Source organism: Antedon mediterranea, chromosome 2, assembly GCF_964355755.1.
Source record: "Antedon mediterranea chromosome 2, ecAntMedi1.1, whole genome shotgun sequence".
Classification (NCBI taxonomy): domain Eukaryota; kingdom Metazoa; phylum Echinodermata; class Crinoidea; order Comatulida; family Antedonidae; genus Antedon; species Antedon mediterranea.
In genome coordinates this window covers 23,102,520-23,116,565 of record NC_092671.1, presented here as the reverse complement: position 1 = coordinate 23,116,565, position 14,046 = coordinate 23,102,520, and the positions used below count along the sequence as shown (strand labels likewise).

General features: G+C 32.8%; 1 protein-coding gene across 3 annotated transcripts in view; it reads left to right on the top strand.

Annotated features, from left to right (window-relative positions):
• LOC140040727 (histone-lysine N-methyltransferase SETDB1-like) overlaps positions 1 to 14,046 on the top strand; it is a 373,841-nt gene that overhangs the window by 51,001 nt on the left and 308,794 nt on the right. For all 3 annotated transcript variants that reach the window (XM_072086876.1, XM_072086874.1, XM_072086877.1), the window contains exon 4: positions 12,267 to 12,369. In XM_072086876.1, the coding sequence (XP_071942977.1) occupies positions 12,267 to 12,369 (103 nt within the window). The remainder of the gene's footprint in view (positions 1 to 12,266; positions 12,370 to 14,046) is intronic.

Sequence of the window (14,046 nt, the reverse complement as noted above, 5' to 3'; positions counted from 1 at the left end):
CTTTTCTCTTCCAATTTCCACCTGCTGTACCATGCAGCTCTGAGTTACCTGGGGAACCTGAGAAATAGTAGTTACATTTGTCTTACATGCTGTAGTAGGATTGAACAGCTTGAATTAAGGTACCGTGAATCCACGCGAGTGCTCCGATGATCGGACAGCTGCATATTGTGAGTTTTTGTCAATGTTATCTATAGAAACAACTTTGAATGAATTAGCTAAAAACTGTTTATTGACCATCTCCTGTTCTGCAACATGTTTCTGGTAAGTAAAGTGTCTTTTGATACACATATCCCAAACTGTGACAAGATACTTACAAATTTCCCGGAGGAGCGTGTAAACTTGTCACCAAATATCAGTGATTAGCAAGGAAGATAAGCCTGGTCATTTTGCAAAAACAGAAGGCAACATATTAGATTGAGTCTCTTCAATTGCTTACTATGACTTAGTGTTGTTGACTTGTGTGTACTCGTGTAATGAGTATCCCATCTAAATATCATCTTATTATAAAAAAAGACATAACTTCTTGTTTATTTAGACTTATTCGCACAAGAAATTTCCAAACAACAAGATCTAAAGACCTAATGAGTGAAATGAAATCAAATGTATCAATAGGTAACTTATTATCGAAAACACCTTAGCCTGAGTGACCACTCTAGACTGTAGATCATCAGCTGCAGCTATCAAATGACACTTACCTTGAGCCTCTAAACCTTTTTAGTTTTCTCTCCATTTCCTCAACATGCCTTTTAAGTCGCTCATTCTCCTTATTGCACTCTTATAGAGATTTCAACAAACAATTCTGGATGTCGGTACCAAACCTTCTAAAAACAATTCCTAAATGTTTGTTTCCAGGGACACTGTAGCTTTTTACACATTCACCTAATGATGCCCTTGTACGTTTAAGTAATAGTTTCTTCATCTGCTTTTCAGTTAATTTGTGTAACTCATATGATTCCTGCATTGTAAATTGCTTTATCAGAAAGCAAAACCTCCCCTAAGTGAATTACAGACTTGTAGATGCTTACATCAATGCAGCTCTGGCAATCAACATTTTCTTGAAGTGAATCGATGAGACTCTGAAAAAAATGTTTCGAACATCGCTGTTCTCTGATGAATGACTCACCTTTACAGTACCTATGCTATGATTCCAAACATGACAAACATAAATGCAAGTCCATATCTTCAGCATACAAATTAAGTGCAATCAAATACGATTTAAATTTGTCAACATCATCGCCACATGTTCTATTGCTGCCACCCGGTGTACGATGATCACATACACTACAATTTTCAGACTGTGAGAGAGAAAACTTACCATCCAATTGTGGTACCTGTTTAACATGGGCTTCTGGAAGCTGGAAACATTGCCTTAACTTACATTCATCCCCTTTGTCAGTTTGGTGGATTTGGTGTAGATTTGTGCAATTTGAAAAAAGGCATGATCTAGGGTCTACCTTTGGTTACTTTGCTATCAGTTGTTCAGTAGTATTCCACCTATGGCAATTCCAACAAATACAATCCATCTCACTTACTTTAAAATGTTACTTCAAGTTTTCTACTGCCAATGCATGGTTTGGTAGAGCATTTGCAATATGCCAATATCTGTTTTCAGTTGCACCACCACACGAGGCATTCTAAGTATTAATTAATGTGTACCTACCTTTCACTTACCTTACTGCTATAGCAATAAATATCTAAAACTTACATTTAAACTAGGCTGGTAGATATTATTATTAAATATTATTATTATCAACTACACCTGAAAAATAACAATTATGCAAATATTAATTAATAATTTTTCAACAAACAGTAGTTGAGTACACTACTACTACTATTATTACTTAATATGGTCTACTCCAATAGGCTAATTAATAATAAAAATAGGCTTTAACTATACTATATTATATAGTACCGTAAAAATTAATAAATAATATGATTTTATATTGTACTATTATTATGCATAGATAGTAATAGTATAGGCCTATTAATATTTTGTACTAAATACTAATGAAAAAAAAATGAATAGGCCTAATAAAAAATAAAAGCCTAGCTAGGCTAGGTCTTACCTACTACTCAGGGGTCCCAAGTCTACCGCTACTCGCGGTAGTCTACCGCTTTTAGTACCGATCTACCGCGCTACCGCTATCTCGACGTTTTCTACCGCATTTTGATTTTTTTACCGCATTTTCAAATTTCCCCATATTTTTGGCCAAATTGATTTACGGTTACACCCAGGCTCAGCCCAGGTCAACAATAGTCAATATAACCAGACAAAAGTGAGGCAGGATGTTGAAACAATGTCTATTCATGCAGTCTCCGTGGTCTATTATTGTGTTTTTATTTGTATGCACTGCCTGTGTTAAACCGTAACAATAATATAAACATGCACGGTACTACACGCCGGACGTAGAAAAAAAAAGAAGCGTGCAACCAACCGTGAATCAATCACGTGGTCACCGGAATACGCGATTATCAATTTTGGGAGGATCCAAGTTTTAACTAAATAAACGCTTTGATTACACAGTGGTTGAGACACGTTTTTAATAGTTATTACATTTTTAAACACCCTCATAATTAATGGACTCTACCAATGTTGATCCGCTGCAAAAAAGAACAACAGATCGCACATCGCACGAGGTTGTTGAGGCGGTGTTTTATTTGGTTTTACTGTACGATCCGATAATACGAACATGTTAAAATGATTTAAAAGGCATGGATTCGCCAAGCAAGTAGGCCTACGTTTAATACAAATTTACCTAAGATTGTCGTAAGCTCTTTTTTTCAAACTTGTTATTTATATAGCAATAATCCACCCGTTCCGGCATGCACGCTAGGCCTCTATTCTAGCCTAGGCCTACTCCTCGATCGATCGATGTCGATGGTGGGGAATTTCCCAGCGATAAGAAATCGGCGAAATAGCTCATAAACGGCCTACATTTTAATGTTATATCTTTAATGCCAGTGTAATTACGTATGGATCATCTATTTTATATCTCCATGTATGGATAAAACAATATAAAACTCAATGTTTTTCATCTGAAATAATATGTTAACTCGCGTAATGTAGCATAAGACGGATTCGGAATAGTTATTTCTTATTATTATTATTTTTTTTTTTGGTTTTAAAATGGTAGCTAGCTAGGGCCTAGTAGAAGCCCTAGGCCTAGGCCTGTGCCTAAAAAAAATGAGTAAATTCTATTGGGCAATACTATTATGTGTTTATTGTACATTATGTAATTAAGTTAAATTATTTTATATACTGAATTTTAGTTAAAATACAGTATATATTTTTAAAATTCTTTGTACTGAGGATGTGTCCATAAAAAAAATAAGAATGTAAAATTAAAAATACTGATGGATAAACCTATGTAAAAATTAAGCCAACTTATGTGTAAATATTGTATATACTGTATATGTAACATATTTAGTTAATTATAAGAGACGTAAACGACACGCGTGTTGATTTTTGATTCCCCGCGCGTTGACTTTCGACGCCCCGACGAATTGAATGTGGTTCACGACAAAATCTCCTGCGAATGGACTTTCCTAAGTTGGGACCTCTGACTACTACTAGCCTACTACTAGTAATAGATATATATTGTACTATCCTATTATTATTATTATTGTTATTATTATTATTAGGTGATCATTTAGAATAAAATGATCACCTATTGTTATTGTATGAAATCTTTATTAGGTGATCATTTAGAATAAAATGATCACCTATTGTTATTGTACAAAATCTTTATTATTATTGTTATTATTCTTCTTTCTGTACACTTTTTGTTTAGCAATTATCTCAAAAAGTTGAATAACAATGATCACAAAAATTTCACAATGTCTTTCAAATACTTTAACTTAGCCATAATAAGCTTTTCAGCGTGATCACTCAACCGTGACGTCACGTATACGCGATTTTGTGAAATCACATTATCAATCATATCTCCATAACTCTTTATCACATATCAATAAAATTCACTATACGTAAACTTCAGGTGAAGGGTAAAAATATTAACAAATAAAAACTTACGTGTTTCAAGGTTATGCACGTGAAATCGCGCGTTAAAATTTTAAAAAGCTCAAAATTAAGTTTTGATCAATTTAGAGCATGAAATAGGCCATTTGCGTGTTTTAAAAAATTACTGCGCAAAAATATATTTTTGCGCACAGGATTTTTAAAAAGCGTAAAAAATAAAATTTGATGTATACATCACATTCTACTCATAATCCTTAGTACAATCATCCGTGACGTCATTTATACGCAATTTTGCGAAATCACATTATCAGTCATATCTCAATAATTCATTATCACATATTAATGAAATTCACTACACGTAAACTTTAGGTCAAGGGTAAAAATTTTAGCAAATAAAAACGCACGCGCACCTAGGGTCATGCGCGTGAAATCGCGCGTTAAAAATTTAAAACGCTCAAAATTAAGTTTTGATCAATTTAGAGCATGAATTAGGCCATTTGCGTGTTTTAAAAAATTACTGCGCAAAAACACGTTTTTGCGCGTGCGTAGATAGAAAGCGTAAAAAATACATTTTTTTTTACAAATTGCGTTCTACTCATTTTCCATAGTACATTCACCAAATTTGAGTCCATTTCGACTAAAAATAACGCTATACGAGCACGTTAAAAATGACAAAATGCGCACATTAATTGTACAAAAGTGCTAAAAATGGTAAAAAATAAGGACTTTTTAAAATGAATATAACTCTTCAGAATGGCAGGTGACCCCCAATTTTTTTAACTTATTATGGAAGCCAATAAGTTGTAGATACAAATGTATATACACATTAGACATACAAAATGGTATGACGTCATCAAATGGCCACTTGAATTTAAAAATTAGGAATTTTTAGCTTTTTGTGAGGGTTATCACATTCAATAGAGCGCATCTCCGTTATTTGAGTCCGATTTTCGCACAACTTTTAGTATGTGCTTGCTCAATTAATTATTCTTCTAATGAGTGGTCAACATTTTTATTTTGATGACGTCATCATGCGTAAAAACTTGAATAACGTAGGTCGTGTAATTTCAGCTACACCTTACATTTGAATATCTTATAGCTCTTCAGAATTAAAGGTGACCTTGAAGATTATAACTTATTATGAAAGCTGATGAAATGTAAATATGAATTCATATTAAAATTAAGCCTATCGGATGTTGTGATGTTATCATATGGCCAGTTGAAGTTAAAACGTTGTTTTTAAATTTCTTTAGTCGAAGTTATACAAATTTCAAAGAGCGCGCATTGCGCTTCTACGTGTCAAATTCTCTTCCAATCCTTATATTTATTTGCTCAATTCATTATCTTTCGAAATTGTCATCTTCGAGTTTATTTTGATTATTCCATCATACCAAAAAATTTGAACTTGATGTGTGTCCAATAATTTCACCTATGCTACACTGTATATAGATATACAGTATATACTGTTACATTGTATATGGCATATAATAGGCATAACTCAGCACTATAAGCGTATAATAGGATGGCATACATCAACATTTTCCTATCGTATGTTAACGTACGTACATGTTTAAAAAAAATTAATTTCATTAAAATGATAAAAATGATCACCTATAATTCGTCAAAGTGACGAATTAAATTCTAGTGAGAAATTGTTTTTGTAAAAAAAAAATGTTTCTTCGCAATTTCTTTCTGTACAGATTTTGTGTAACAAATATCTCAAAAAGTTTAATGTCAATGATTACCAAAATTTCAGAATTTTTTTCAAATACTTTAACTTAGTCCTAATATGCTTTTCAGCGTGATCACTCATCCGTGACGTCATTTATACGCCATTTTGTGAAATCACATTATCAATCATATCTCCATAATTAATTATCAGATATTAATGAAATTCACTACACATAAACTTCAGGTAAAGGGTAAAATTATTAGCAAATAAAAATGCACGCGCACGTAGGGTCATGCGCATGAAATCGCGCGTTAAAAATTTAAAAAGCTCAAAATTACGTTTTGATCAATGTAGAGCATGAATTAGGCCATTTGCGTGTTATAAAAAATTACTGCGCAAAAACACGTTTTTGCACGTGCGTACATAGAAAGCGTAAAAAATAACATTTTTTTGTACAAATTGCATTCGACTCATCTTCCATAGTACATTCACCAAATTTGAGTTCATTCCGACTTAAAATAGTGCTCTACGAGCACGTTAAAAATGACAAAATGCGCAGATTAATTGTACAAAAGTGCTAAAAATGGTAAAAAATAAGGCCTTTTTAAAATGAATATAACTCTTCAGAATGGAAGGTGACCCCAAATTTTTTTAACTTATTATGGAAGCCAATAAGTTGTAGATATAAATATATATACATATTAGACGTACAAAATGGAATGACGTCATCAAATGGCCACTTGAATTTAAAAATTAGTAATTTTTATGTTTTTGTGTGGGTTATCACATTCAACAGAGCCCATCTCCTTTATTTAAGCCCGATTTTCGCACAAATTTTAGGATGTGTTTGCCCAATTAATTATCTTTCTCAGGAGTTGTCAACATTTTCGTTTTGATGACGGCATTATGCGTAAAGACTTGAATAACCTAGGTCGTGTATTTTCAGCTACACCATACATTTGAATATCTTACAGCTCTTCAGAATTAAAGATGACCTTGAAGATTATAATTTATTATAAAAGCTGATGAAACGTAGATATGAATTCATATAAATATTAGGCCTATCGGATGTTGTGATGTTATCATATGGCCAGTTGAAGTTAAAAAGTAGTTTTTAAATTTCTTTAGTCGAAGTTATACAAATTTCAAAGAGCGCGCATTGCACTTCTACGTGTCAAATTCTCTTCCAATCCTTATATTTATTTGCTCAATTCATTATCTTTCGAAATTGTCATCTTCGAGTTTATTTTGATAATTTCATCATACCAAAAAAATAGAGCATGATGTGGGTCCCGTAATTTCACCTATGCTACACTGTATATAGATATACAGTATTTACTGTACATATTGTATATGAAACATAATAGGTACAACAGCACTATAAGTGTATATGCATCATGTCATAGGATGGCGTACATCAGCTTTTTACGATCATATGTTAACGTACGTGCATGTTTAAAAAATGTTAATTTCATTAAAATGATAAAAATGATCACCTATAATTCGTCAAAGTGACGAATTAAATTCTAGTTCTTCTTCTTATTCTTATTATTTATTTCTCTCTGTACAAATTTGTGTAACAAATATCTCAAAAAGTTTAATGTCAATGATTACCAAAATTTCACATTGTCTTTCAAGTACTTTAACTTAGCCATAATAAGCTTTTCAGCGTGATCACTCATCCGTGACGTCACGTATACGCCATTTTGTGAAATCACATTATCAATCATATCTCCATAATTCATTATCACATATTAATGAAAATCACTACACGTAAACTTGAGGTCAAGGTAAAAAATATTAGCAAATAAAAACTCGGCCGTTTCAAGGTCATGCGCGTGAAATTGCGCGTTGAAATTTTAAAAAGCTCAAAATTTAGTTTTATCAATTTAGAGCATGAAATAGGCCATTTGCGTGTTTCAAAAAATTACTGCGTAAAAACACATTTTCGCGCACGCGATTTTTAAAAAGGGTAAAAAATAAAATTTGATGTATACATCATATTCTACTCACAATCCTTAGTACATTCTCCGACTTTGAGTCCATTCCGACTTAAAATAACGCTATACAAGCACGTTAAAAATGACAAAATGCGCACATTAATTGTACAAAAGTGCTAAAAATGGTAAAAAATAAGGCCTTTTTAAAATGAATATAACTCTTCAGAATGGCAGGTGACCCCCAATTTTTTTAACTTATTATGGAAGCCAATAAGTTGTAGATATAAATATATATACATATTAGACGTACAAAATGGTATGACGTCATCAAATGGCCACTTGAATTTAAAAATTAGTAATTTTTATCTTTTTTGTGTGGGTTATCACATTCAATAGAGCGCATCTCCGTTATTTGAGCCCGATTTTCGCACACATTTTAGTATGTGCTTGCTCAATTAATTATCTTTCTCGTGAGTTGTCAACATTTTTATTGTGATGACGTCATCACGCGTAAAAACTTGAATAACCTAGGTCGTGTAATTTCAGCTACACCATACATTTGAATATCTTATAGCTCCTCAGAATTAAAGGTGACCATGAAGATTATAATTTATTATGAAAGCTGATGAAATGTAGATATGAATTCATATAAAAATCGGATGTTGTGATGTTATCATATGGCCAGTTGAAGTTAAAAAGTAGTTTTTTAATTTCTTTAGTCGAAGTTATACAAATTTCAAAGAGCGCGCATTGCGCTTCTACGTGTCAAATTCTCTTCCAATCCTTATATTTATTTGCTCAATTCATTATCTTTCGAAATTGTCATCTTCGAGTTTATTTTGATAATTCCATAACACCAAAAAAATAGAGCAAGATGTGGGTCCCGTAATTTCACCTATGCTACACTGTATATAGATATACAGTATTTACTGTACATTATTGTATATGAAACATAATAGGTACAACAGCACTATAAGTGTATATGCATCATGTCATAGGATGGCGTACATCAACTTTTTACGATCGTATGTTAACGTACATGCATGTTTAAAAAGTGTTAATTTCATTAAAATGATAAAAATGATCACCTATAATTCGTCAAAGTGACGAATTAAATTCTAGTGAGAAATTGTTTTTGTCAAAAAAAAATGTTTCTTCGCAATTTCTTTCTGTACAGATTTTGTGTAACAAATATCTCAAAAAGTTTAATGTCAATGATTACCAAAATTACACAATGTCTTTCAAATACTTTAACTTAGTCCTAATAAGCTTTTCATCGTGATAACTTATCCGTGACGTCATTTATACGCCATTTTGTGAAATCACATTATCAATCATATCTCCATAATTCATTATCACATATTAACGAAATTCACAACACGTAAACTTCAGGTCAAGGGTAAATATATTAGCAAATAAAAACGCACGTGCATGTAGGGTCATGCGCGTGAAATCGCGCGTTAAAAATTTAAAATGCTCAAAATTAAGTTTTGATCAATTTAGAGCATGAATTAGGCCATTTGCATGTTTCAAAAAATTACTGCGCAAAAAAAAATTTTGCGCGCGCGATACTTAAAAAGCGTAAAAAATATGAATTTTTTTTACAAATCTCATTCTACTCACCATCCTTAGTACATTCACCAAATTTGAGTCAGTTCCGACCTAAAATAACGCTATACGAGCACGTTAAAAATGACAAAATGCGCAAATTAATTGCATCAAAGTGATGAAAATGGTGAAAAATAAGGCCTTTTTAAAATGAATATAACTCTTCAGAATGGCAGGTGACCCCCAATTCTGTTTACTTATTCAGGAAGCTATTTGGTTGTAGATACATATTCATGTACACATTAGACGTACAAAATGGTATGACGTCATCAAATAGCCACTTGAATTTAAAAATTAGGAATTTTTATCTTTTTGTGTAGGTTATCACATTCAATAGAGCGCATCTCCATTATTTAATCCTAATTTTCGCTCAAATTTCAGTATCTGCTTGCTAAATTAATTATCTTTATCATGAGTCGCCACCATTTTCATTATGATGACGTCATCACGCCTAAAAACTTAAATAACCTGGGTCAAGTAATTTCACCTTCATCGTATATTTGAATATCTTACAGCTCCTCAGAATTAGAAGTGACCTTGAAAATTAATAACTTATTATGAAAGCTGATGAAATTTAGATATGAATTCATATAAAAATTAAGCCTATCGGATGTTGTGATGTTATCATATGGCCAGTTGAAGTTAAAACGTTGTTTTTAAATTTCTTTAGTCGAAGTTATACAAATTTCAAAGAGCGCGCATTGCGCTTCTACGTGTCAAATTCTCTTCCAATTCTTATATGTATTTGCTCAATTCATTATCTTTCGAAATTGTCATCTTCGAGTTTATTTTGATAATTCCATCATACCAAAAAATTTGAACATGATGTGGGTCCCGAAATTTCACCTATGCTACACTGTATATAGATATACAGTATATACTGTACATATTGTATATGACACATAACAGGCACAACTCAGCACTATAAGCGTATAACAGGATAGTATACATCAACATTTTCCTATTGTATGTTAACGTACGTGCATGTTTAACAAATATTAATGTAAGTAAAGCGATAAAAATGATCACCTATAATTCGTCAAAGTGACGAATTAAATTCTAGTTATTATTATTATTACTAAATATTATAACAAAACTCATAGGCTAGCTAGGCCTCATAGGCCTAGGTCCAGAGAGGTATGATATGTCGTACGTTAACGACCTGATAAACCCCCACAGGCGACACATAGAACACGCGTTCCCATCTCATCCTATACCTCCTATAGGAGTGGAGTTGTGGCTTGGTGGTTATGATGCTTGTCTACCACTCCAAGGGTCCTGGGTTGAAGTCCCGTCACATGTCAGGATTTTTTCTAAGGACCAAATTACCCCACTCCCAAAAACTTGTAATAAGACTCGCGACGCCATAAACATTATAACAGCTAGAAAAGAAATTTGAACAGGTTAGAAATATCTCCCATTCGATAAAACTAATATTACTCTTTATACAACAATTGATTAAAATTGTTTTTATTTGTGGGTATGCACCTCAGACTATTCAGAAAAATGACAACAAAACAGAAGACAAATCATCCCACATTCGTGCATTTTACGTGTCTCGACTTCTACCGCCAAATGCTTTGATTAGCTTCGGTTTGTTCTGAAAGAAAGCGATTGGTTATCAAACTATACTTGTTTTACCATAATAGGAAATGTGGGGCGGGTCTTAAATATTCATGAGAGCTTTAAATAAAACAGCATTTATTTGCTAGGCGACACAAATTCCTGGTTTCAGTTTTCAACGACAGAGGGCACATCAAAATTGCTAATGCGGAAGTAATTCGATTTTACACGATTTAACGGTCAAATCGCGAAGTGGCTTTCCCACTGCTTACAATAAACTAATGTAATTCAACTGAAATACACACCGACTTTATTATTTCTTTTCTGTATGCTCGAGTATAATGACATTTTATTAGCCTACCAGTACAGACTATAGGACTAGACTGTATTGTGCGTGCCAAGCATCCAGATACTCAGAAAGCAGTGTGTATCACAGATTAGACGATCACGATTGTCTGGATTTACAATTAAACTTTAATAATCGTGTACTACAAAATTTGTACAAAAATATACCTATTTTGCATCAGTTATAGCTCCTCAGGATGAGCGATTACCCCTATTTTTTAAACTTATTATGGAAGTTTATTACTAGTTAATCCCATTTATTAGAGTGCATTGCGCTTATTCTTACCCCATTTCGCCCTAGATTTTAATATGTCAATCAATTCTCTTTCACATGCGTTGAGTTGAAAAAAAATGTAGAATAACGCGATTTACTTGATTTTATACAGTATATTTTAATCTGCTCATCAGAATAAAAAGTGACCCATGCCATGATTACCGTAGATGATTAAAAACAACAAAATAATATGGTTGGATATTGATATATTATAATGACATTTCATTGTATATCTTAGAATTGCTGTAAATTATGTGCTGTTTTTGACCTTGGGTAATCATGTCATTTGTGGTATGGACTTATACCCAAGGATCCAAAAATGCAGATCGTCCGTGTCAGTACTATAATAGCTTCCGCATTGATACTGTTTTGTAATGATTCCGTCTCCTGGACTGTAACTGCCTAAAGATGTGGTGCGATATAAAATTGAGAATGGTGAAAAAGATTGGGGTTGGGCCATGACGCCAGATTTGTGGAACATGTATGGAATGTTTTTATTAAATGTTTGACACAATTTACAGTAGCGGCCCTATGTTCCCTGATTTAAAAAAAATAGGTAACTTTCGCTGCAGGTTTGCTGTGATGATGTACCGTCAAAAGTTATTTCCCAAAATGCATTTCTCTGGAACATAAACAGTCAAAAGACAATATCCTGTATTGCTTAAAATACGTGGTAGCACTCTGGCTTTGTTTGGAAGGCATGTTGTGAAATGGTGCTTTAGCTTGTGATTAATGAAATGCAGTAATTAGAATGGTTGATTGATCACATTCACATTACATTCATAACAAAAATATGAATGTTTTCTTCTTTTCTAATTTACTGAAGGCACCTAATAATTAGAGATTATTTATAACTTTTTCTATTTTGTTGCAAATTGTATTTCTCAGTCCGGAGCTTGTGAAAGACATGAAAGTATTGGCTAAGAGGAAAAAAGATGATCTTTGGTACGATGCTACAATACTGGAATTATTAAAAAACCAACTTTCACAGGTATGTCAAATTGGCACTTTTCTATGACCTTAATTAGGTGTTCATTTAGTCATTTAGAATATTAAAATGATCACCTATTGTTACTATATAAAATCTTTATTATTATTAGGTGATCATTTGGAATAAAAGGATCACCTATAAAATCTTTGTTTTTATTTATTTCTCTCTGTACAAGTTTTGTGTAATTAATTATTATCTCAAAAAGTTAAATGTTAATTATCACCAAAATTTCACAATATCTTTCAAACCTTAACCACCCTAATAAGCTTTTCAGCATGATCACTCATTTATACGCCATTTTGTGAAATCACAATCAATCATATCTCCATAAGTCGTCATCACATATCAGATATCGTTCGACGATAGCTGACAGAATCAATGGAAAAAGCAAAATTAACAGTTATAAGACAGGAATCGCACAAACTTCTGTTGAACAGCGTCGATTCGACTGGCCTGACATGGAAAAATTGAATTGAAAATTACGGAACAATATTCAAGGTGAATACGTATAATAGATTTGTATAAAGATAAAAGTGCCCTGCCATCATTCATAAACCTTAAATTTCTTCATATTAAGCCCATCATTCTATTAGCTTTTGACAACACATGATTAATATGTGAACAAAAATTTAATTTACTATCAATAAAAATACCTAAATCTTTGTGTACATAAACCATCTCAAGATCATGTCCATTCAAATTATAATTGAATAGCACAGGTTTTTTAAAGTTTTATATTTGCATTATTAGCATTAAGTTTTAGCCCCCAATTCTCCCTCCATTCCACAAGACCATCCAGATCCTCCTGAAGTGAAAAAGCATCCTGTGGAGTAGTAATCACTTTAAACAATTTCAGATCGTCAGCAAACAACAGAGACTGATTAGATATTAAAGGAAGATCGTTGATAAATAAATTAAATAAAAGTAGGCCCAGGGTCGAGCCCTGCAGAACGCCCGATAACACAGGGAGCCAATCGGATGTCTCTCTCCCAATGACAACACGCTGTTGTCTATTACTTAAATAGCTTTCAAGCCATCTTAAAAGTGAACCGGATAAACCAAATTTTGAAAGTTTAAAAATAAGCAAATCATGAGAAACGAAATCAAAAGCCAATAGAGAAATCGGTGTAAATCACATCGCACTGCTTCTTGCCAGTGGCGTATCCAGGATTTTGAAGTTGGGGGGGGGGGGGGGGGGGGGCGGGAATTGCCAATTTGCCGACAAAATTGGTGTCATTATCTGTACATACACGACGTCTCTGATCAATGTATGTTCTAGGATTACATAGTCATATTGTCTTATATGGGATAACGATGCAAAATTAAAACCAAACCAACATTATCTGTTAGTATGTTGTATTCATATTACAATAAAGAAAGAATTAGGAAAATCTGACTTGTAGTTTTCGAAATATAGGGTCTAAAACATCGCCGAAAATGATCGTTTTTAGCCACGAAAGAAGTAAAACAATTTGCGGCCTCAGTCGACATATCTATTAACTACGCCATTTTTGGTTAAAATAATTACATATAATTACATTTTTTAGTAATTTGTTTTATATATCACCATTGAAAATATCAGTCTATATCGTGCCTAGCTTACCTGGATAAACCAACATAAGCCTCTCTCTCCGACGAGAGGTAAACATTACGAAAAGAAGAACATTAATAACATTA